We start from the raw sequence: 25,282 nt of genomic DNA, 5'->3' as shown, positions 1-25,282 counted from the left end.
TTTTCACTGTACAGCAATGAAAATGTGGAATGATTCAAAACTAAAATTGTGTTTTTACTTCTTTCTGACCCATATTGTATTTATAGGTGCTGCTTGAGAGATCCATGCTGGGGCAGGGTTCAGGTCTAGCACATGTACATGTAGAAATAAGTGGTAATATAGTGCATAATTCATTGTGCAGAGTATGTATCTTGTGAGACAGCCCATCAATCCATTGCACCATGCACATATTACATGTAACTGTTCGGAGCAAGTAGGTCTGTTATTTATGTAGCACATGATTAATAGGAAGATTATCTCTTGCTACATCTATTTTGCATTTATGAACTATACATGCAAGTTTATGAGTTACCCTTTTCACATACTGACCTGTATGAATATGGACTGTCAAAATTGAAGCTGAGCACTGAACTGCTGATCCACATGCAACAATGAGAAGCACATGGCGGACCAGACTGTTAGCAAGACCAGTTTTAATGATGTCCTAAAATATTCTGTAGTGCTTTACAAAGATTAGATATCATTACCTGCCACAGTTCTTATCACATTTATGCACACTATTCTTAATTTAATCAGGAGCCACTTAACCTGCCTGTTTGCTTTTGGAGTGTAGGAATACCCAAAGAAAAGCCATAGAAGATTGTGGTTTTGGCCTGGAGTGTCAGAAGAGTATGACAAATCCTTAAAATGCATAAAACCCATTTACTAAAGAAAATAAATGCCCATCACCCATTTGCTTCACTTTATGGCCAATTTTGAAAGCACTGAATATTGCACATTGCTGCTTTAAAGGCGTTGTGGAGGCATTCATTAGAATTCAGCATGCATGTCTTCAAGGGCAATTCATCACAGGGAAAACTTTCCCTCACCAGTTTTATGTCACCATTAATACATTATAGGCTGATAGGGAATATATAGTGTTCTGTTATTTGAGAAAAGAAATTGTATTTTCAACTCCTTTCTCGAAAAAAAACATGCCTCAGGTGGAATGTTAGCACACTATAAAAATTTCATCAATGGCATTTTTAAATGATCTAATATTATAAGCAGGGAGAAAGCAATCTGTTATAATACATAAGAGCCATGTAGATTCTGTAAAATATATTCTTAAAGAGAGCTCAGTGATGTCATTAGCTGTAAATGGTTCTTAGTTACGTCACATGACCAACCGGGTCTTGTGTATTATGAGTAATAATGTACCGACTACTTTAAAATAAGAATATAAAATACATGCAGTCCGCGGACTCATGCCTCTATGTGGTTATGGAACTGCTCTCTGACTTATGCTTACATTTTATAATAAGGAGTATATCATTTTCTTTCCAGACTCTAATCTAGAAACCCAATATAAAGAAAAAATTTCAGATAACAGGAAGTCCATCTTCCGCAGAGTGAATTTTAAACCAAACATTATACCTTTTTATCTCTGTAATAAAACAGTACCTTGCCATAAGCTTGATAAATTCATATTAGTGGCATCCATTTTGGTTTATTTAATTCTTAAATACCCTTAATTACATTAAAAAAATAAATTTCATTTTTCCTTTTCTATTTCTTTATTATGTACTTCTCTTATGGTTAAGGCATAAATGAAAATTTGTAGTTACATTGCAACAACCAAACGCCGACAACCCGCAGGAGGTAAGCTGACAGGAAACAACCTAAAGCACAAGGACTGAACGCTTACCCACCTGTCTTGGTCAAATATAGAAGTCATCTTTTGAACTATTGCTAAAATGCTGTCCAGATAGCACAGAATGCATTCTAAATATGCCAGTTTACTTTTGTAAAATAAATATATAAATAAATAAAACCTTTTCAAATGAAAAAAATAAATAAATAATTTTCAGTAAAACCTTAAGTCCCAAGTACTATAAGTCCTGGATAATAAATTCCATACCTGCTCAATTATACAGGTATAGTCACTGTATTTAGCGGTTTTGCTAAATACACATATTCCTAAAGGACAGCAAATCTCTACATAATGTAACTGAAGAATTCATATAAACCTGACCTTACAGAGAATATCAACTGCTGTCTAAGCTTCTTGATCAAGAGTCCTTAAATTAGGAGGGGGGGGGGGGGTAATATCTACCAAGGCAAGGACCATATTGGGTCTACATAGGTCCCCCACATAAAGTTATGGTTTGGCTTCCTGCCTACTTGGGTGAGGGAAATTAGGGAAAAGTCCATATTTTCATTTCCCTGTGCTTGCATGGACTGCAGTTTCTTCCCATTCTCAAAAAGGATACTGGTTCCTGAAAAAAATGGACCATAGTGTGTACAAATGTGACAGGGATTTAGAGGAAAGCCTTTTCGAAGCAATTCCTACTGATAAAGCCTTTATCAATCTATGGAATATGCTGGCACTATATGAAATAAAGGTCAGTGCCATTTAGCACCAGCAACCTTGTTTCAGCACAGGTGTTTCTGTAAATGTGGTTTGATGTTTGCAGAGGCCTTAGGATAAAACATGTGCTTTGATTATTAAGTAACAATGGAACGCTAGTGCATTTAACAAATTTTATTGAGGCACTGACTTTCTTATTACTCAATATAATGCCACATGGTAATGCCAAACCAAGCATCCAAGGACTAAGAGCACCACTACACCTGTTAGATAAGAGTGCAGACAATTTTAATAAAAATGTTGAAAACCACACTAGTAAATGCATTTCAGTTGCCTTCTAGCTTATGCTATCTTTGAATCAGATGACAATACAAACACCTGCTTTGTCATTCAAATGTCCATTCTATAAGCAGCTTGTACTGTTTTGATAATTACAAATACATGTGTGCTGGACTGCACCACATATAACTGAAATGAGATTTTGGGAGCTATTTCCTGTAGTATTTTGAATAACTATAAAGCTTGTCACCACCAGTTACCACTTATTTCTTCCATCTTTTTCTTTTAACACACACTTCCTGCTAATTAGTAGGAGCTTTAATAAATTATAATAGTCAACTTGTTCTGTCATTTCATCCTATATTTCAGAAATTTTTGTAGTATAAAGACTATGAAAAAGAAGAGCTTTTTATACCTTATTAGTTCACTGTGAGGCATTAAACAGATGCGGTTTTATATAGCATTTTCACCATATTACTAAGGCTGCACATTTGTACTAAAGCTTCAGGGTACAGTGAAGGAAATTTAGCAAACAGAATAGGACAAGATTTTGTTCAGAAGAAGTTGAGCTGGAAAAAAAGCAGGTTGTTACTTTGATAATCACAGAAGGATACACAAAGCTTATGGTGTCTCTAGATTCACATTACACTGAAAGACAATTGGAGCAGATAATAAGTGCCATAAACATCCCTGCAGACTATTACATTGAAACATGCCTACCAACCCAAATATACCTTAGCTACATGAAAGAAATAGAAGGGGGAAGGTATCTCCCCATTGTATACACATCATACACATTGAAAAACAAGTGTTAAAGCTTACAATAAACAGAAGGAGGACATAGCATTGAACTGCACAGTTTCACTTGCTTAAACAAAAGAAAAAGCTAAATATAGTCTACTGTGCACACAAAACAGGAATAGGATAAAAAAAAATAAATGGACAATCACAGATACACAAACAAAAAAATATATATAGTTACTGCAGCCTCAATTTTACAGACCAATAATTACATACAAGTGTGAATAAGTGCAACAGCAAACATTTTAGTTCATCTTTTCCCTTTGGTATCTTCTTTTACTTTCCACATCATCAATTCCATGCAGGCTGTAGCATCTTCAGCAGAATCATGCCCACCAACTAACAAGCAAGAAGAAGAGTTAGTGTTTGCAAACACACTAGGTTTCAGTAAACTAGAAGAGGTTTGTGTATTAATGACTTCTATATCCGTTATCTATTATGGAGGCAGCTTATCATTCTTGTAAAACATTTGAATATTTTCCCAGACAATGCAATATTTTATCTTTGCTTAAAATCAGAACCACACCTCTCAAACCCTTCACTTACATGTTCGGTACCCCCCTCCCCATGGATTCAATCCCAATCCCTTGTAAGAAGAGAGGGGGGTTGGGAATATCCCACTAGCTTAAAAAATAAAGTTGCCACCAGACTCATGCATGTGTAATACAGTAGAATTTACATTTTACTTTACTGTATGTTCTATTCCTCCACTATTCTAAGCCTCCATAGGACTCAATGGTACTCGACAGATGAAACTTGTCCAAGTCTGCAGAGGGACACTGAGGTCTGGGCAGTGCTACACTTGTTCTCCTCCATTTCCTTAAAAGGGGCACCATCCATGGGGGGGTGAACAATTACATTTATGGGAGGGGTGCCTAATATACAGACAACCCAGTAAGCAATTATTACACCTTACTTTTTATAGAGGTCAGCATATTCACTAGACAGCTGTATTTTTTTCTTTGAGTTCCTCCTCCCTAGTTTATGAATAAAATGTACAAACTTCTTGCATGTGTGGGTGTTGGTTGGATTTAAACCTAGGAACCCAATGCTAACCACTGTGCAAATAACTTCCAGCAAGTGCAGTGAGTGTTTAATTCTCTCCCTGTTGGGAGATTTCCTGAGTGGGTGCCTGGATGTCTTCTTGGATAGAATGTTTTTCTAAGGTTAGAAAAATAGTCTAATTAAATGTGATCATTGTTGTATTTATAATAATTCTAAGCCTCCATAGGACTCAATGGTACTCAACAGATCAAACCTGCTGAATTTTTTTTTTGCCAAAAAAAGTTAACTAAAAGTTAATAAAATTATGAATTATGGGAGTTATTTAAAAAAAAAATTGAATTTTTCTAGAACCAATATCAGAAAATTTGAGTACTGGCGAAAATACATTCATAAATCTTGAAAATATCTAGAAGTTAAAATAGAATTTTTTTTAATCAAAATTGCTTATTAAATTGTTTAAAGCTGGGCATACACACGCTGATATCGTACAAAACGCGGTTTTGTACGATATTCAATGTGTGTATGGTGGATTGACGAAATGACAGATATCGCGAAAGCTTCAGATATCTGTCTCGCCGATTGAGCGGGACAAAAAATTTTGTGGTGCTGTTGAAGGCGCCAGAGTAAAATCTGCATTTAGGGCTGAATTATCAGATGGGGTAGAATTCCTATTTTTTCTACCTCCAAATCTGACAATTCAGCCCTGAACATTAGTGGAGAGTAAAAACCTGCGACCATGATCGTAACTGTAATGTCCAGCTTAAGTTTTGTGTAGATTTATTAGTCTAAGATGCATATAGGCATATCTTTATAACAGGAGAATTAGGAGTTATTTTTATTAGGATGTGTTTTTAAATCACAAACATGTTCAATGACTATATAAATGCACAATGCCAAATGGCATGTTTTAATATAGTTTATGGAACTTACATAGGTAGAATTTTTTTTATTTTTTGTGTCGTGAGTCATGCAATCCATTACCTGGATCACTTTTTTTTTTTTTATATCTTTGGAAATAGCTCACAGGTAATCCATTGTGCAAGCCATATCCCTACATTACTATTTCAGGTGAATGTTAAAGGGGTCTGGAGAAGATTTATGCTAGCTATACAGTTTAGCATATTAAAAACACATTTTTATTTTCTTTAAATACAGACATGACACTTCAACTTGCGCATCCTAAACACAGAATATCAATCCCAAAAACTATGCTTTCCATGGAAAAAAAAAAAATTCAAACCGTTACAACATAAGGTTTTTTTTTTGTTTTTTTTTTTAAAAAAAAGGCCCTTACCATTATCCTGAATAATGCGTCTAAGGTAGTCGGCTATTAAATTTCGGAGTGATCTTTTATGGGGTAGACCTAACCGATGAGGAAATACTATGGAGGTATCAACAACAGTGTCATGAATGAGCTGCAAAAATAATTTTTGTTAATAACTGGACAAAGCACAATTCATAAATATCTCTCAGATACATACCACAATATGACTAGTCATCTAGACAATATTTACATTTTTATGTCCCCTTACGCTCTAATCTCATTTTTAAATAAAAACTTGATTTTACTTTTAAGTTATTGGTTATGCACACAAAATACATTGGAACAAACTGGTTTTAGTAAGGAAAACAGTTAAGCAGTTAAGTCACCTTTAAATCACTTTCCTTGATTTTTATTTTTTACAGTACACTATAAAGTTATGTTTAATTGCTTTGAGTATTTGGTTTAAATTTTCACCTCTTCTGTTGCCCACCCAGGAGCACCTAACAGTTTAGAGACTTGTCAACCCCGACCTTCTAATGTATTTACCAACCGATAAGAAATCTTTCAGACCTACTAAGCGTGCTCCCTGCACTTTAAAAATAAAAAAAAAAAAAAAAGCCAACCATTGTGGTCATTCCTCTGATTCTGCTGAAAAATAAATGTACCAAATTGTAGCTATTGGTATCTGTTCGAGCTGCATATCTTAAACCCCAGTAGAAAGTGAACAACAACATTTAAAAAAAAAAAAAAAAAAATTTGTTATCCTATATGAAAGCAGTAGAACATGAAAAGTTTTTGAATGGCTCTTATCACTGAAAATTAAAATTGTTGTAGGCAGCAGTAGTTGCTTTAGATTAAGAGTAGAGTTTTGGACCATACGATTTTTGGCCGTGTGTTTGCTCCGAACGATCATCCTATAATTTTCTTGCCATGGTGATCAGTCGTTTAGATCAGCCAGGCTAGAAAACTGGTCAGATAACGATAACATCTGTGCATTTATAGTGTATCTTTGGGGGGGATCTACAATGGAAGACCCTTTCCTACAATTGGTATCCTCCAACTATTTCATGTTCAGAACATCCTCAGATTTGTATTTTAAAGGCTTTATCCTACAATTTCAATCTGAAGGTTTCAGATTCTTGCATTTAAATGTACGACAGATATCCAAATGTTGTCGGAAGACTACTAAAATCTGAACGTGTATGGCCAGCTTTAAACATTTGATAGTCCCTATTTAGCAAGAGAAGTAGCCTTCTTGGAATTTGGAAACTCCAAGGAAGTTTTAAAAATTCTTTGTGATCTTGCCATGTGGATATAAAAAGGATTGAATGGTAGTCACGTGTTTCCTTAAAGTCTTAACACCCACCCCCAGCTAATGAAACATAAAAGAATAAGTTCAGAGGCAGCTCAGTCATACTGCCTACATGTGTAGCACAGCTGTCAGATTATTGCATTGCCCTCAAGACCAGCATGACATGCATCATTCTCATAGAACTACACATTGAAGCTGCTAGACCCAGACAGCAGTGCTTAAGTACAGACATTAAATAGAAATCCCTATCCAACAACTGAAACATGTCAGTATGTAAAATGATTTACTTTGCCATTTATTATTTACCAGGTCACCTAGATCTTCTCAAACAGGAGATATGGTTTAAATGACAACTACAAACAGCCCAAAAATTGTACACCCTTGTGATATCACTGCCCACTGAGAGGGGGTGGACTTTAAAGATACCCAGAAACACTGCTAGGTGAGGGGGTGTGAGGATTATGAAAGTGCAAGCATAAAGGAAAGTTGATAAAAACAGGGATTAGAATACTTTTTCTATAACATGGTTTACCTTTAGAGCTAGGAGGTCATTTTCTAAGCTATGCCCAATTAAAATGGTATCGGCACTGAACATGTTGAGCATAACTGCCTGCACATCCAGAATTGATGTGGAAACATTCTTCAAATTATCTTCGGTAACACCAGAAAATCTACAAACCAATGAAAGTTACTAAACAAGCATTCAAATGTAAATCTCCAGTGTATATGTTAAGTGATACAGGACTTAAGAATTATATTCCTGCTCCCAGTCATATTTGCCACAACCCAAACAGTAATATACAGGTTATAAACATATATGCAGATATAAAGATAGATGAAAGTAACTTAATAGTAAAGAGACAGGTGCAGTACAATATGCTTCTTTACATCATGTAGACAGTAGTAAATGTAGCTATAATATGGTAATTGGCTGAGCTGGAGATGGAAGCTGCATTGATTTGAATATATGGATCACCTATACTTGTGGTTAACAAAAGGCAGACATTTCAAAAGCTAAGTGGCACAGAAATCATTTATTTGTATCTAACAGCATCCTCCTTGGTCTGGGCACACCACTCCCACCTGTGCTTTCCCACAGTTCTCACAATCGCAATAAGAGCTGCTTTTTTTGAGTGGAAAAGTACTAAGAGAAATGTGCTCTAACCTTAGAAAAACAAAAAAGCCAGGAAAAGGGAATCGGCCTTCTGACAAAGCTGAGGCAGAATGAAATGTATGCAGAATGGCTAAGTAGAGTTGGCAGCCAAAACAATCCAGTCATTTTTAGAATATGCATTTAATATGTTGCAATTGTAAGACTATTTCTTTTAGGATTTTATATTTTCTTCAACTCTGATCTATAGATGCCAGTTTACTCTGTTTCTTCTGATTTTAACTACCTGTTGTAATACCTCCAATACCTTGTCCTTAAAATCTTCTGGAGCCATCATGCTTTGCCATTTAATCATATTTTGATTTTTTATTGCCATGCGAACGCTCTCCTTCCTTTGCCTCTAATTATATTTTCCCCTACACTTCCATTTTCCTGCTCTTTGCGAAGACCAACATGGTCTTGTCTCCAGTTTGTTCCCAATAACATCCCACCACTCAAGCCAGTCCTCAGCACTGAACATGAAAAGGTTTGCTTGCCTGCCTTTGAACACCCATAAGAACCCCCAAACTCCCTACAAATAGCTCTTTAGCAACATTGCTTCAGGAGACTGCTCAGAACTCAGCAGTGAGTGTTAGTCAACTGAGGGCATGTGATTTGTACACTTACACTTTGGCCATGGTGAATGTTGCCAGTTTTGTCATAAATGATTAAACACTGTAATGAACCACATTTGGAAACATAAAAGCTAAACAGACATCATGGTTCCAGTATCAGATTCTGTAGTTTACCAACTAATAAGTTTGATGCAATTGCACATACCTGGTGTTGTAGTCAATAATTTCATTATCTGGTTTCACAAATGTTTCATATACCACTTGCAAACTGGGATCAACCACAGAGACTCTTGTTAGCTCCAAACCACATGTTGTATAGCACTGAACAAATTGGATGGGATAACATGTTAATATAGCCCAGGAGAAAACAAAACAAAAAACAAACCTTTTATAAATTACTTGCCATTTCACAGTCCACCGAGAAAATTCCAGAATTTCCATCTGAAGGTGGCAGTTTTATAAAAGTTTTTATAAAACCATCAAGATTTTCCTTTTGCCCATCATGAACATGAAGCTAGTGAAAACAAAGTATTGGTACTAATTTTGCATCAAAAGTATTGGTACTAATTTTGTTTGATGTAAGGAAGGTAAGAGCAAACAAAGCCCCAAAAGAAACATCTACTAAAATAGGTTATCAACATGTTTATCCATACATTTAAACGTACATGAGACCATAAATAGGTTCATCCCAACATGAAGCATCCAGATATATCTAAGAAAGCAAACAATCACTCTTCCTAAAGCTCAACATGAACAGCCTCTTGGCTGCCTTTCACGTTTTAGTATCATCCCTAGGGAGCTAGCCCAACTGTACTGGAGGCATTAAGATAAAGCCAATTGTGTTGCTTCTTCTCTACCCTGATGCAAAACTTTACAATGTAAAAGTTATAATCTTAAAAGAATAATTTATTTTAAATTACACATTAATGCTAAAAAATATATTCTGACTTAAAAACATTAGGGAAAAAAAAAAAATACCTTTGCTATCTGGCATCCTGGAGATCCCACCACTGCCTCACAGCAGCTGTAGCGTGTTTCTATACCACCTGGAACTAAACAACCAAACACTTCATAATCTGTTTAAAGAAAGTTTAATCCTAATAACAGACAGCAAAAACACAACACTTTACTTACCTCTGTGCCGTAATACCTTTCCAGAGTGGTAATTGCACTCTTCCTTACGTGTGTGCTTTCCTTGCATTGTTATGGAATAGGTTTCTCCACAGCGACAGCACACTCTTCGCAGCACTTTTTTTTTTTTTAAAAAAAAAAGTGTAAATATTATGCAATGTATAATAAAATTATACCAATGTAAACCAATTTCAAGGCACTCACGGGTCTGGGTCTAGCTTAAAAAGATAAAAAGTTCTACTAGAGCTCCAAACATCTACATGTTTCAGCCCTCAAAAGACTCCAATTGCCATTTGACTATTGCAAATGGATCCAAATCCTCAGTTACATAATTTAATACAGGTGTGGGACCAGTCATCAAGAATGCCCGGGGTCCGGCATATTTTCTGCATAAGGGGTCTTTCTGTAATTTGGATCTCCATACTGTAAGTCTACAAAAAAAAACTTTAAAACATAAAATAAAATATAAATAAACCCAATAGGATTGTTTTGCTCTAATAAATCTTCTAGGCAAAGGTAGACTGCCGGGCCCCCCAATAACTTATTAGGGTGAAGACAGAGCAATTAGTCGCCGCAATGACCAATTGCCGTGCCGCAAATCAGTAAACAATTAAACATGGCAACATTAGAGATTGTAGTCAAAGTCTTAGACATATATAATAGGACTATGAAGAGACACAAATTGCAAAGACTAGTGGGCAGATTTATTAAAGTACGAGTTCGAATCCAGAAATGGGAAAAATTCGGATTAAATACGATAAATTCTGATGATGGGAAATGTCACGAAAATGCTTATGAAAAAATCACGATAATATCATAATGGCGTTCCGAAAGTCACAAAATGTTCATATCACAATCGTAAATGGCGGGAAAACCTTTCTGCCTTTGATCCTTCTGTGCATGTTTTTGGAAGCCTCCCATAGGACTCAATGGCACTCTGCGGCTCCAACCTGGCCCGAGGAAAGTCACGATACTGAAGCTTGAATGAATCCGAAACTTTCATACTCATTGGGTCAAATACGATTGTCGCACAAATTGATGCAAAGTACAGAAAAAATGCGCAAATTAACGAAAACGTCGCAAAAAATACGCACAGTGTGTAAACGTAGAAAAAAATACAATTTTTTTGTATTCGAAAAAATCGTACTTTAAAGAATGTGCCCCTAGGATACCAAAGAGTAATTTGATTTCAGAAGTGAAACAAAAAATCATTCATTACATTTAGAAGGTTTCTTTTTATGAGCCAACTGATTTTAACAGGAAATGCTGTGTGTAGCATGATGCGTGAGAGTACCTTGTTTTTTTAAGAAGGCTCTATGTAATATAATGTGATATATCAGCACTTTGGTGGAATTAGAATAGCTGAATTAATGTGCTGCTTATTTTAAATAGGACAATATAGGAAATTCCTTTACATGCGTAAAGTTCTTTTCTTACCATCAGTACCTATAGACTTTGTTATTCCATTTTGCAATAAGGCACTACCAGGTTTCTCTGGATTTGGCTGGGGGAATCCATTGTCTTTTAATTGTTCATCAGACAGTACATATTCTTTGAAGAGATTGTAAAGGTCAATTCCTGAAACTTAAAAAAAAAAATAATAAATATGAATTAGTATTTATTCACATAATTTTACTTTTTAAATTGTAAATAGGTAAATGTGAATAATATTAACTGGCAGGATAAAAGTCCACAGGGAGAACAAAATCAATTGTTCATTAAACCAAGTTTATAAATATACCCTTAACTGGAAACATTAAAAAAGGGAGTACACAGAGGCTCAAGCACAGTTTCTGCACTGTACCCCCCTGTACATGCACCTGTGGGCATGCCTTCACCATTCATCCCCTTAAACATGTCAACATCAATGCTAGGGTATGCCTCCTCCCAGACAAAAGTAATTTAAACAGAATATTCTATCCCCTGAAGGATTTGCTTCTAGTGGTGCACAATTTAACAAATATCTGAGCCATTACTTTACTAGTCTCTTTAAAAAAACCTTCACAATATAAGTCATCCTGGTTCAGGTGCTATGCTCCAGACCCTTCACTTTGGGAGGTCTCTTCCTTTTTGGACAATTCAAAGCTTTAACAAATAGGACATGCATATGGTCACTCGCCACGCCGAGTCTGTGTGCAGCGCCCCAAACCCATAGCAAGGGGAGAGAATGTCACAGCAACAATTGGACACACACCACCACTCAGTTTCTCAGCGATGAGAATGCAGCTTTATTTCACATCCCGATGCCTTTTGTAAAACACAAAAATGCGTTAGGATGTTGTGTACATCCAATTGTTGCAGAGTTACAAGAAAAAGTAAGATGTAAAGTACAAAAACAATCAAATTTAAAGTTTACTTCGCATTACAGGCTCACAAACAGATACCTACCACAATTTAATTTTTGGGTGATGAAACCCTTTACCTACAAATTTCAATTGCACCATTCTATTAGCAGTTGTGACAACCCCCCTTTAACTTAAGGTATTTTTTTTTTTTTTAGCCAGTGTTTTTGAGAATACAACAAAGCACCTTTTTTATCATCTTGTTTCCTTAATCCAGATGCAGAAACTTTTGTTTTTGGTTGCTTTGAACCTAAAAAGCATATTTGTGGAACATACACACAAAAAAAAAAAAGTTAGCAACATAGTAAAAAAAGATTTTGGCATCACTTAAAAATCTTTCACTAAGCAGAAATGAAAAATAGCATGTCCAGTCAATTTTAAATCAAAGACACAGCTAGTCACTATCTGGGTACTTATCTAAAGCGGTCGTTCACCTTAAAGTTAACCTTTAGTATGTTATAGAATGGCCAATTCGCCAAGAGGGGAAAAGCCATTTGGTGAAACAATTGTCGAGAAGGTGTTGGGCCACTCCTTGTTACTTTTATATAGCGCACCAACAGACCTAAGACCAACATTTAATAAGGGAAGTTCAGAGTTAAAGTGTGCAGGTTACTCTGGCTGTTGGACCTTGGTGGGACCGCCAATACAATTATTGGACATGCTTTCCTGCACACGGATGTCGCAGATAATTATGTGTTTAAAGATGATCAATGATTTCTTTTCATTTAAGATCTGGATATAGATATACTTTAAATTTTGCTGGCTGAACTGAACAATAAAGGTTGTTCTCATTTATACAAATACCGAATATGTTTTATTGCTTCTGGGGTCATCAAGTCCCTTATACATTTAAGATTCATTATTTTTAAATAAGTAAAAAACTACAAATAAAAAATGATCACCAATTGCAAAGTCTCAGAATATTACTCTAATTCATACTAAAAGTTAACTTAAAAGGTGAACAACTCCTTTAAGTGCATTACACATCAGGGGTGAGGATTAACAGTAGAAGAATTCACTGTTACATCAAAGCATTATCAGAATTTTGTGAGTTTGTGCACTCTAACTACTTTGGTTGTGCAACACAATAAGAGCCATCTTTCCAAGTAGTGTCAACAGAAATAAATACACCCTACCACTTGGAACATTTCTCTGGTCTCTTAGCTTCTTAAGGCTGTTCACAGCTATGCTAAGATACATGTTTCGACTTCCACAACGGTCATATATAGCTTTTTCCTCTGCCAAGGCCTAGAGAGAAAATAGATACACACGAAAAAGATAGCTTTGCAAATAAATAAAATGCACTATAATCTTATAAACAAAGACCACTATCTTGGAAAATCACCCTTTTATGAATTTAGCACAGACATATCACGCGGCACTTTACCGAAACCGTCACTTTGAGGAAATTGGGATTGCAATGCCCAGTTAGTGCAGCCACTAAGACTATGAAAAGGGGGTTTGAAATTTAAAGGATTCCTTACATTTTACTCCCAAGGCCTTTGGCACCGTTACAGTATGTGGAATACTATGAAGATGCATTTCCGCGAGATCTAAAACTTATATTTTTCAGTCAAGGGATACATTGATAACATTAATTCACATTGCAAAAACTGGCAAACCATTAGTGGGAATGGCTGACAACTCCTTGCAGACATTCAAACTAACAACAAATATTTCAAATATATAAATTAAATATTATACATATACACACACACACACTTAACCTTGTCAAATGCCTCTTGAACAGTTCCAGACACTTTTAAGAATTCCTCAACAAAAGAGTTAACATAGCGTTGTCTTGTTTCGTGGGGCACTTTAGAACTAGATTCTGATGCAGCAAAAGGCTTCTTGCGTGTACAGCTCTGAAAGAAAAGACAAAAATAAACAAAAATGTTTATGCCATAACACTTTTCTAAATATCTATACAATTTGATTACTATTACCTTTACAGGGATAGTCTGCACTGTTCTTTTTTGAGGAACACTCATAATGGTCGAAGTGGCAAGTTTGCTTCCTTGAATGAAACCAGTAAATGGACTTCTGTTTGACAAAAGTGGCTGGACTTCAACCAAATTGACACAAACTAAAAAGAGGAAAAAGTTTAAAGAGTGAAATAAGAAATCCAATTTGTGCCTGTATATTACCTGACCACTTAGATTGTAAGCTCCATGGGGCAGGGACCTCCTTCCTACTGTGTCTCATACCACATGGTGCTTAAATTCAATAAGTATAAATACACAGATTAACACTTGTCCTCCCTGTGTGTAACTGTGTATATTGTAAGATTGTACAGTGCTGCGTATCCTTGTAGCCCTTTATAAAGTTAAACATACAAATACAGCAGTAAGCTGTACATTAAAGAGATATGGACACTAGAAATTAAATCTATTTACATCCATCATAAAATTGACTTTTTATGGCAAAATTGAAATTTTGCCATAAAATTATTTGGCCAATGCTGTTACAGTACCTATCTGATCCCCCATGTTACTTTATAAGGGGGCTGCCATATTTGTGCAGCATAAGTTACGTTAGCATTTGAAGCTATAACCGATAGGCTGAGAAGGGACAGTCAGTAACATAGTAAGTTGGGTTGAAAAGAGACATACGTCCATCACGTTCAACCATAATGACTACATATAACCTGCCTAACTTCTAGTTGATCCAGAGGAAGGCAAAAACCCCATCTGAAGCCTCTCTAATTTGCCAGAGGGGAAAAAATTCCTTCCTGACTCCAAGATGGCAATCGGACCTGTTCCTGGATCAACTTGTACTAAGAGCTATCCCCCATACCCCTGTATTCCCTTACTTGCCAAGAATCCATCCAGCCCCTTCTTAAAGCTATATAATATATCAGCCAGCACGACTGAATCAGGGAGGGAATTCCACAACTTCACAGCTCTCACTGTCAGTCTTAGTGAGTCAGATTTAGGAACTTTAAGTAACAATAACTTTCACAAGCAGCACTATCAGTGAAAAATGATCAATATGACCTATAGTTAACTTTTAATGTACATGAATATTTGGAAAGTAGTTTTTTAGTGTCTGTAACACCAAGGGGCCCATTCACTAAACCACAATTATTTATGAGAAAAATTTGTATGTTTTTCGTTAAAATTCCACAACTTTTTCATGGTTTTCATTAACTCCCACAACCAAGTTGTACTTATTGCAAAGACTACAAACATTTTGGAATTCATTCAAGCTTTGGTATCGTGACTATCGTTTCACCAGGTTGGATCTGTAGCGTGCCATTGAGTCCTATGGAAGGCTTCCAAACTCATACATTGAAGGTTTCAAAGTCAGAAAGGCATTTGTGCCGTTTACGAACATTCGGATTAGAAAATTGTGACTTTTGGAAGGCAATTACGATATTTTCCTACGACCGTTAAAAGCATTTTCAGGAGATTTTAGAACATCAGAAATTATTGTGGTTACTCCAAATTTTTCCCATATTGTGATTTTAAGCCCAAAAATTCAGACTTCAGTGAATTGGCCCCCAAGAATATTACAGTGAAATGTGTAGAAATCGAGTCTGGTATAGCATACCCATTTGTCCAAAGTTGTTAAAAGCTGGAGTTATGCAGCCAGTGATTTTCTTTTGTGTTGAAGCTACAAAGGCCTGGCCACTTTTAACTGCTGCAGTTATCTGAACAGCTTGTTGCTGGACATTTAGTATTCTTGCATGAGGTATCTGCTGTTGTGTAGGTCCACGATAAGGAACCAATATGCAGTTGCTTGATTTTGTCTGCAGTTAGAGAAAGCAAATATCCTGAAGAATTTAAAGTAGTTAACTATGGCTTTGTACTTAAGAACATAGAGCAATGCTGTAAATGCTTAGAAGATAGAAGGTATGGTGGATATATTATTATCATCATCAACATTTATTTATAAAGCACCAACATAATCTAGGTAATGTTTTGAAACAAATTCTGGAAACTGGCCTAGCTACTACTTTCTTTATTGAGATTTGAAGCTTAACAGTTGTGTGTACAAAATCAAACATCAGAAATTTGCTACAAAAATGTTTGTCACAGCTCTTTTGAGTACTATTAACCATTGATAAACTGCAAACACTAAAATATAGACTTGTCAGTTCTGGAAATTAAGTATGCAATGCATGGACTAAACAACTATGTAAATAAATATTTATATATTATGCTGCAACTGTCCTAAACATCTGTTAATATTTTATAGTATATAAAATGCTACCATAACTTTTTGCCGTTGTGTCAAGAAAGGGAGAACTTTTGTACATCTGCAGACAGGCTATACATATTATTTTAACAATTATTTAAACAAGGTGAAATATGTCATTAAGGATACATTACTATAACTGCATAAAGAGTGTATAATTCCTAGATTATCACTTCCCCCTAAAGCTCAGGCTGCTGTATAACTTAACAAAATAGAACAGAAACCTTGCACAAAGACAGAACTTCCCTGAACAAAGTGTTATTGCAAGTATACTTTTCACTGTAGCATATTGTCAAGGCATTTGTTGAGGAAGTGGGTATGGTAGGGATGGGGGATGAAAAAAAAAAAATGAGCAAATGTTGCTGATGAATGGATTAGCCAGAATGGGACATTGTTCCTCTATCCAGAGAAGCCATACTTTATCAAATAAACCTGGTCACTTTGTAGACAGTAAGTTTGTACAGCGCAATACAATTTTTTTTTTTTAGTGTAGGTAATGGGGCTAGAATCCCCAGACGACTATTACCTCAATGAAACGAGGGGGTCCAATGGAATAGGACAAGAGTCAAGGCAACAGAATCAATTATTTTTTTCCCCCTCAAAAATACTTGAATATGGGGACAAGACCATGGGGCTGATTTACTAATCCACGAATCCGAATGGGAAAAAATCAGATTGGAAGCGAACATTTTGCGATTGTTTTCGTAAATTGTCGCAACTTTTTCGTAGCCATTACGACTTGCTCGTAAATTGACGCAACTTTTTCGTAGCCATTACGACTTTTTCGTATTGAGCACTCGTAAACGGCGGGCAAACCTTTGCGACTTTGCATGATTTTGGAAGCCTCCCATAGGACTCAATGGCACTCTGCAGCTCCAACCTGGCCCAAGGAAAGTCTGAAACTGAAGCTTGAATGAATCTGAAACTTTCGTAGTCGGCACGACGGCTACGAAAAAGTCGCTACAATTTACAAGCAAGTAGTAATGGCTACGAAAAAGTCACGACTATTTACGAGCAATTTGTAATGTCTACGAAAAAGTTGCGTCAATTTACGAAAAAAATTGCAAAATACAGATTACAAAAAATTCGGATGCTTTTTGGACGTTCGTGGATTAGCAAATGTGCCCCCATATGTAAAAAATATGTCAGGGAGGTAACACATGAAGGACATTCATCTGGGATTCATCTTTTGTAGCCTATGGAGAGGTGGTATTAAAGTTACCCTGGGTGTGCTTTAATACACAGTTGATGAACTTCAGCCTCTATAGTATTGCATGAACAAAATTTTAAAAGTAGAGCAGCATTTCTGTTTTTACCTTTCCTTTTGAGTCCTCAGTGAAAAGAAACCCCACATTTCATCACTTTTATTCTGTATAGATGATGTTCTGTGTCAGACTTCCTGCTCTGTTTGCTCCTCTCTCCCACTCCCCATTCTGCTCTCCCCCCTCCCCTCTGCAGTAATCTGAGCTGAAAGATGTTCCATGCCTGCACACTGCTGCCTGGAAGTGAAGTCTAAAAAATGGCAGCCGCTACCGGTATCTTAAACAGAGGGAGCTTCTATGGCTGTTTACTGTATGGTAAAGTATTTTGCAGAATAAATAACATTCTACCTTGCACTATTGTGATTTATCTATTGGCAATCTATTCACAATAAAATTCCTTTCCTTTTCCTTAAGAGCTAAATGTTGCTACCTTCCCAGGATTTCTAGTGCTGAATTAAACTTAGGAGAAGGCTGTACAAGGAAGGTCAAACAATCTTACGTTTTATGTAGTAATATATTTAAAACGTTCCAGATGAGATGTTCCATATTTGACCCTACTATTGCCATAGTTTGGGAGTGCCTGCAATAGATTATAATACACTATGCTGCTGTAGTACCAACTTTGTGGCTCATTAAAAATGTAAAGTATTTACAATAGGTTTACCAGATCAGCTGAAAAATCAGGGATACTTCTCATAAATCCAAGTTGCATGACCCAATACTTCCAGATCCCTACTTACATCGATTTTAGTAGCTGGATGAGCAATTCTTTTCTTTTGACTAGGAACCATATCGTCTGGCCTAGCTCCATTCATAAACTCTTCCAATTGACTCTGATCAACCTGCAAAGAGCAATATTAAAATTTAAAAACCTTGTCATTTGCAACTATGCAACAGATAAAGGGCATTACAGTTTGCTAACCCTAAGAAGAAAAAAAGGCCATCTCCCACAGACTCCCAATTTAAAAAAAATTCTTCCAATTCTTAGAAATGGATTTCCTTTATCTATGTAACAGTAAAACAGGACCCTGCACTTGATACTAAACAAGATAGAATTAATCCTTATGGGAGGCAAAACAATTCTGTTGGGCATATTTGAAGTTAAAATTTGTTATTAGACTTAAGGTGGCCATACATGGGGCGATTCTAGCTGCCGATATCAGTCCCTTAGAACGACAGGTCTGCCCAACCGACCGACACCTGGCCTGAAATCAGCCAGATCTCGATCAGGCAGGTTTGAAATTTAGTCAGCTCATTTATGCGGTCCCCAAACCGACGGACGCCAATACCTGTCTTTCTAATTCCATTGTTTGGCCCCAGGGCCAAACAACCAAATTAGCCCGATATCTCCCACCCGTAGGTGGGGATATCGGCGTGTATGGCCACTTTAGATCCAAACTACAAAAGAGATCCCTTGTCTGGAAGACCCCAGTTCCTGAGCTTTCTGGATAACAGAATCCATACCCATACAGACCAATGCAAATACAAAATAAGGCAGTCTGAGGTTAAGAAAAGCACACCCAATGGAATCAAATGCAGCTGGTATGTAAAGCACAACTTGAATTTAACATTGCCAATGCAGGACAGTATTGGAAGTCCCATAGAAAATGAGTGCTCAGTGAAGAGTTGGTCTTTATTTTCAAACTGCTCAAGCGCTGAAAACAATTTTGGCAAAATACATTAGCGGTATCCCCAAAGACTTGATGTCCTGAGGAAAGCATTTTATTACTGTATTATCAAAGCTTCCTATCAATATTACTGCAAAGCCTTATGTAGTGGTACATATGCAGTCCTGCTTATAAATAATAAATTTCAGATGAGCCAAAGGATGAATGAAGCCTTTCACGATCAGCCCTTCAGGGATGTTATCAGCAATTACTATAGATTCACATAAAGACACTTCCCCCGCCCTTTTGCTTGTAGGTTATGGATAAAAGAACACATATATACAGTGTAATACCAAATATAAACACATTTAAAATGAAAAAAAAAATCTAATGAAAATAAGGCTCTTGGTAAGACTACAATAGAAGAACCTGTTTGGAATTTCTTGTTGCTTCTTTTTCAGCAAATTCGTTAAAAATCCTGAGGCATTCTTCCATTGGATCATCAGAATCTGAAAGATCTGTTTCAGCTTCAGAACCATCCACTGCATCAGAGGAGGAATCTAAAACAATCACATCATTTGCAGTCAGTGTTGGACTCCCCAGCTGACATTGTTGTTCGGGTTTGGCACTTAATTCAGTTACTGCAAAAAGCTGTTCAGTAGCAGGAAGGCTTGCTTGAATGCCATTAATTCCGTCAGAACCACTATTCCCAAAAACATTTTTATTTTCCATTAAGGGATATTCATCCAACTTACAGCACAACTCATTCTGATTAGATACCAACATTATGCTTTCTAATTGTGGTGGCTTGTGATTATCTTCAATGCATTCTAAAGAGGTGACATGCTTTGGTTCATTCTTTTCTGTTTGAATGGGTAAATGTGAATATGCTGCTTTTGGACTTTCAGAGGGAAGCTTTTTATCATCAGCATTAATATTTCCACTCTGGCTTACAAAGGTTTCAGCCATGTTTATACATTTTGTTTCAGTTTCCCTTTTAGTGGTGTGTTTTGTGGTTTCTTGTAGAGAAATAAGACCACCTTTCTCCGTTGCAGAAGTTATTTGAGCAGTGTTTTCTACAATTTTGTCACAAAATGGCAAATATTTATCTTCAGTAGCATTACATTTACTCGGGTTCTGCTTTTCCATGTCAGCCTCTAAGGGAGGCTCATCTATTACAAGTATATCGTCATCATCGGATTCTTGAAGTTTAATTTCCAGTCTTATTGGAGATGCAGCTCTCAGTTTTTTGCAAGGGGCAACTTCTAAGTCATCATCATGTTGGGGACGTTTTGATTTACAAGTTCCAGTCTCTTTTAGTATTCCTCCAAAAAAACCAGCAGAGTAATTAAGCAGAGGGTCATATTCCAAATCGGTAGCAGGACAGCGTCTGTCAATTACATATTTTTTGGTACGCTCAAAGCTAGGGCCATTCTTTGAAATGTTAGCATGAACATTACTTTTTAAATCTCCGTCTTGCATATCTAGGCCTCTTGCTATATTGCTGTTGCTATCAGTCAGTGGGGTGACTTTTGATGTGCTGTGTATCCCATTTTTGTACAGGAGTAACTTCTTCTGCTTTTCTTCTACTTCATTCTTTACAGCTTCTATTGCTTTATTAATTCTTTCGAGCTCCTCTATATTCTTACCTATAATATAAATATGAAATATTATGAAATAAATGCACATTATAAATGTGTGTATACAAGGACTCTAAAACTACATAACATTTGTATAAACTTTTTTCTATATGGCCACAGTTTTAGGCGATGGCTTTTTAGAGCTGACTATATGGACTATACACAAAGCCAGTCAGGCTCTGCAAGTTGGCACAATCACTGACTGATGTCAAGTAGACAAATGGGATATTACCGTATATACTCTAGTATAAGCCGATCCGAGTATAAGCAGAGGTACCTAATTTTACCTAAGAAAACTGGAAAAACTTATTGACTCAAGTATTAGCCTAGGGTGGGAAATGCAGCAGCTACTGCTAAGTTTCAATAATCAAATTATTTAATAAAAGGACACTAACAAGTGCTTACATGACTACCATATTAATAAACACAAGGTATGGGCTGGAAAATGAGGCGCATCCAACATAAGATAACCATATGCAAGGTTGTACAGGTTAATATCTCATTTAATTTTACATACATATTGAAATTGTGATGTGTAAATTCCCTTTGGCGCCCCCCCCCCCCCCAATAAATAAATTGTGGAGGCAGTAGGCTACTCAATTAGGGCAAACTGCTGTAAGGCACAGGCTGGGAAAGTAGTCAGTGGGGTATACTGTACAATGTTCCTAGGTTTCACTTATACATGGTGAGGGGCTCCAGGGTAAGTGTAAGAAGCTTCAGCAGGCTTAGGCTGGGGGGGAAGCCTGGGAACTGGCTGCATAGAGAGAAGGTGCATCACTGGCAGCATCCAAATGAATACAGAATAAATTCTTTCATGCGTCCAGAGCTGGTGCAAAGCATAACTAGGTGGGAGGTAAAGCGCTTACCTTGTTTGGGGCAGAGGGTGCATCCTTGTCCTACCTGCAATCCCTTTGGCATGCCAGTCCCCCCCGTGTGCTACCACAGCACGCCGTGCTGAAACAGCGCTTACCTTGTTTGGGGCAGAGGGGCATCCTTGTACTGCATGCATTCCCATTGGCGCACCATTCCCCACCCCATGCACCACCCCCAGCACGCCGATCCAGCGCGTCACCCCTGGACGAACGTACACACCTCGCATGCCGCGTCGGCAACGAGTTACCGTATATACCCTAAAAGAAGCGCGTCCACACTCGTCCGTCCCGGGGGGGGTGCGAGCAAGGAGAGCGACTTGGGACACATGCAGACTTACTATGTACTCGAGTATAAGTCGAGGCTTACTTTTGGGGCACATTTTTTGTGCTGAAAAACTCGGCTTATACTCGAGTATATACGGTACTAAGTTACTCCTACTGCAAGGGGAAAAAAAAAAAATTATATATATATATATATATATATATATATAACACATTTCTAACTTTTTAAAAGAATTTCCTTTTTCTCTGCAATATTAAAACAGAACCTTATACTTGATCTCACCTAAAATATAATTAATTCTTATTGGGGCAAAAACAATCTGGTTTATTTCATGCCTAAATTAATTTTAAGACTTAAAAGTACAAAGATTCAAACTACATGAAGACCTCTTATCAGGAAAACCCCAGGTCCTCAGCATTCTGGATCCCACACCTGTACACAGAAAGTTAAATATCTGTGAATGTCAATAGTGTACACAAAGACAGTACTTACTGAAAATATCCCATATATTACTATACTTTGAAATATTTTGCGTTCTGTAACCAACTAAATGAGTATGTTGAAGGCCAATATTCCTTCATTTTTTGAGGTACTTTATCAAAACCTTTATCAAAAGCTAAGTAAAATCACCTCCGCTGGAAGCCTAAGGTCTCACTTACCTTCCCATTGGATGCAATTCAATTAGTGCAGGATTGTTGATTGGTATTAAGATTAGATTGTATCCCAACATTGCTGCACACCGTTGTAAATATTGCCAACATTTTCTAGGGACAGCCTGGTTTTGCCACTATAACCTGTTTTTTTGTTTAAAACATGCAGCCAAGAATTTCAAACATATAGCAGAAATATGTTAACATGAGAAGATGCCAACTATTAACAAGGTTTGCTTTAAAACCACTGTGAACTAATGACACATGAGGCATTTAGTTCACTGCGAAACCTTTAGAGAACCCTTTTGCTTACCTGATAGCTAGGCGAGACAATTTTTTTTCCATAATGACAAAGAGTTGAATGGAACTTCCACTGGAAAGAAGGGTAGTTTACATGACAGTTACAGGGCTCCCTTATTACATTTGAACAAATCATACCATCTGTACTAGTAAGACTACAAACTGTTAATACTGTAGCTTTTAGAAGGTGATCCAAACCTTGGTCATATTCCAAATCATATTGGTTGTAATGAATTTTGCCACTAGAAACACCTCCCTTCCTCCCCTCACAGCCCAAGCCCTGGTAATTGGATGTCCACTATCTAATGAAGTTGGTGCTGACGGCTAAACAAGGGCAGTTTTTAGCCTGCTTTATGAAAATTTTACCCGAAAAGGTACTAAACAAATGCAGATTCCTTCTACATTTTAAATAAACTTTATATAAGCTTTAAAGGAGAAGGAAAGGCTAATAAAGAGTTAATAAAAAGCTGCAGGCATACCTTCAGTTGTCTCAATAGTGCCCTTAAGTCTCCCCATATTTCTCCCGTTCTTTAAACAGGAAGAAAAACTCTGAGCTCTGTAAAGAAAGTTCCCATAATGCCTCACTCCTGCACCAAGACTGGTGTACATGCTCAGTTAGTAAGACTATGAGGAAGCTTCCTGCGGATTGGCTCAGATCCACATTCCTAAAGGAAGGGGGGGGGTTCTTACCATTCTTGAGGGAGGGGGGAGCAGGAGAGAGCAGAGAGCTGCGTGTCTTTGGCATAGGAAAACAGACACAACAAATCTTTTGACAAATAACTCAGAAGTGCAGCATTTCTGTAAGTGCTTATATGGCTGTATTTACATAGACCTTTCTGATAAAGCTTACTTAGTTTTTACCTTTCCTTCTTTAATGCATTATGAAAAATTATGGTACATTTCCCCTTTAAGTAGACTCCCTTCCCCCCCCCCCCCCCCCATCCCATGCACTTGACTTAAAAAGTTCTTTAAAAAAAATTGTATTCAACTATGTATTTTCTAGACAACTAAATCATATTTGGGATATTTGTTCCCAGGTAACACACTGTTCCCAACATGGTCCCTGGCAGGTAAAGAATGGCTACAAAAAAAGGTGGAATTTCTGCAAATTTACAGCAGGTGTGTAATTATCATTGTTTAAATTACAACACTGCAAGGAATGCAACCAATGCAACCAGTGGAATATTTACATTGCATTTTAGACTTTTTCCCCTCCATGAAAATTATGCAGATATATTGCCACACTATTGAGCCCAGAGCTGCCAGAAGCCAGAAATGTATAATGTGCACTGAGATTTGATCAGGCAGGAAAAAAAAACAAACACACACAACAACACATTCCCTTAATAAAACCCCTGCCCTGAAAATTCAAGAAATACAATGTTAGTCAGAAAAGCCACTCCAAAAGGAGAAATAAACCATTTTGTAAATATGCCACATTTTACAACATCTTGGCAAGTTAATTTTTTGTTTTCCCAGTGTTTGATAAATAAACCCCTTAAATGCTGGATTCGGGCATTGCAGCCCAGGAACACACCAGGTTACCTTTAAGCCTACAGTTAAGCATTAAATAACTAACCATTATAATTGAAACGCTTGGCCTGCAGGGGATATTTTCTTCAGTACATTGTGGTGTGTATATAGCAAATCATTCAGCATTAAAACACTGCGAGTAGAACAGGTACACATAGCAATACATATTATTAATACACATTAGTAAGCAGCACATCTCACCTAGGGCTTCCCTGGGAGTCCCGGCGAGCCCCTCAGGTGTAGTGACGCTCTCCTCACTGTCGCTCTGGGTTCCGTCTCCGTCCTGCACAGGACATGCATGGCGGAACTGGCAGTGAGGACGAGAACATCCAATGGCTTCATGCCCAAGAGTGAACGGGCATTCCAGGTTATGGAAATAACCAGAGGGCCGCAACATTCAGGCAGTTTTCCAACACACGCTCAAATCAAAGGTTAAACCACCAACACAGGCAATGGCCTTATCCCGCCTCTTACAGGCAGCACTGTGGCCCTTTCACCCCCACCTTATACCCTCCGCCGCACACCTCCGCGCAGCTGGTTTGGGCAAATTAAGAAACGGCGCCAATAGACATGTGTTTCCATTTAATGCTGTAAACGCTTTTCGTTTGGTACAGCATGCCCAAGGACAGATTCTTTTTTTAAAGTTTTTAAATATGTGTGCTCATCAAAATATATTAGGCAGGACTTCTTTTTCGATAGGTGCTAGATACATATATATGTTAGAAC

General features: G+C 37.1%; 1 protein-coding gene across 1 annotated transcript; it reads right to left on the bottom strand.

The window, feature by feature from the left end:
• Positions 1-1,537: 1,537 nt before the first annotated feature.
• LOC100036702 (uncharacterized loc100036702) lies at positions 1,538-25,020 on the bottom strand. Its single transcript, NM_001097251.1, is given in 16 exon segments — positions 1,538-3,769; positions 5,730-5,850; positions 7,544-7,682; positions 8,942-9,057; positions 9,140-9,250; positions 9,715-9,788; positions 9,871-9,984; positions 11,305-11,451; positions 12,397-12,459; positions 13,346-13,457; positions 13,937-14,074; positions 14,156-14,295; positions 15,762-15,960; positions 18,412-18,513; positions 19,708-20,927; positions 24,758-25,020. Coding segments are annotated over 16 exon segments (3,081 nt in total). The 5' UTR covers positions 24,954-25,020; the 3' UTR covers positions 1,538-3,680.
• Between the last annotated feature and the right edge of the window lie 262 nt (positions 25,021-25,282).

Source organism: Xenopus tropicalis, chromosome 1, assembly GCF_000004195.4.
Source record: "Xenopus tropicalis strain Nigerian chromosome 1, UCB_Xtro_10.0, whole genome shotgun sequence".
NCBI lineage: Eukaryota > Metazoa > Chordata > Amphibia > Anura > Pipidae > Xenopus > Xenopus tropicalis.
The sequence above is the reverse complement of the archived record's forward strand: the minus strand, read 5'-3'. Positions and strand labels throughout refer to the sequence as shown.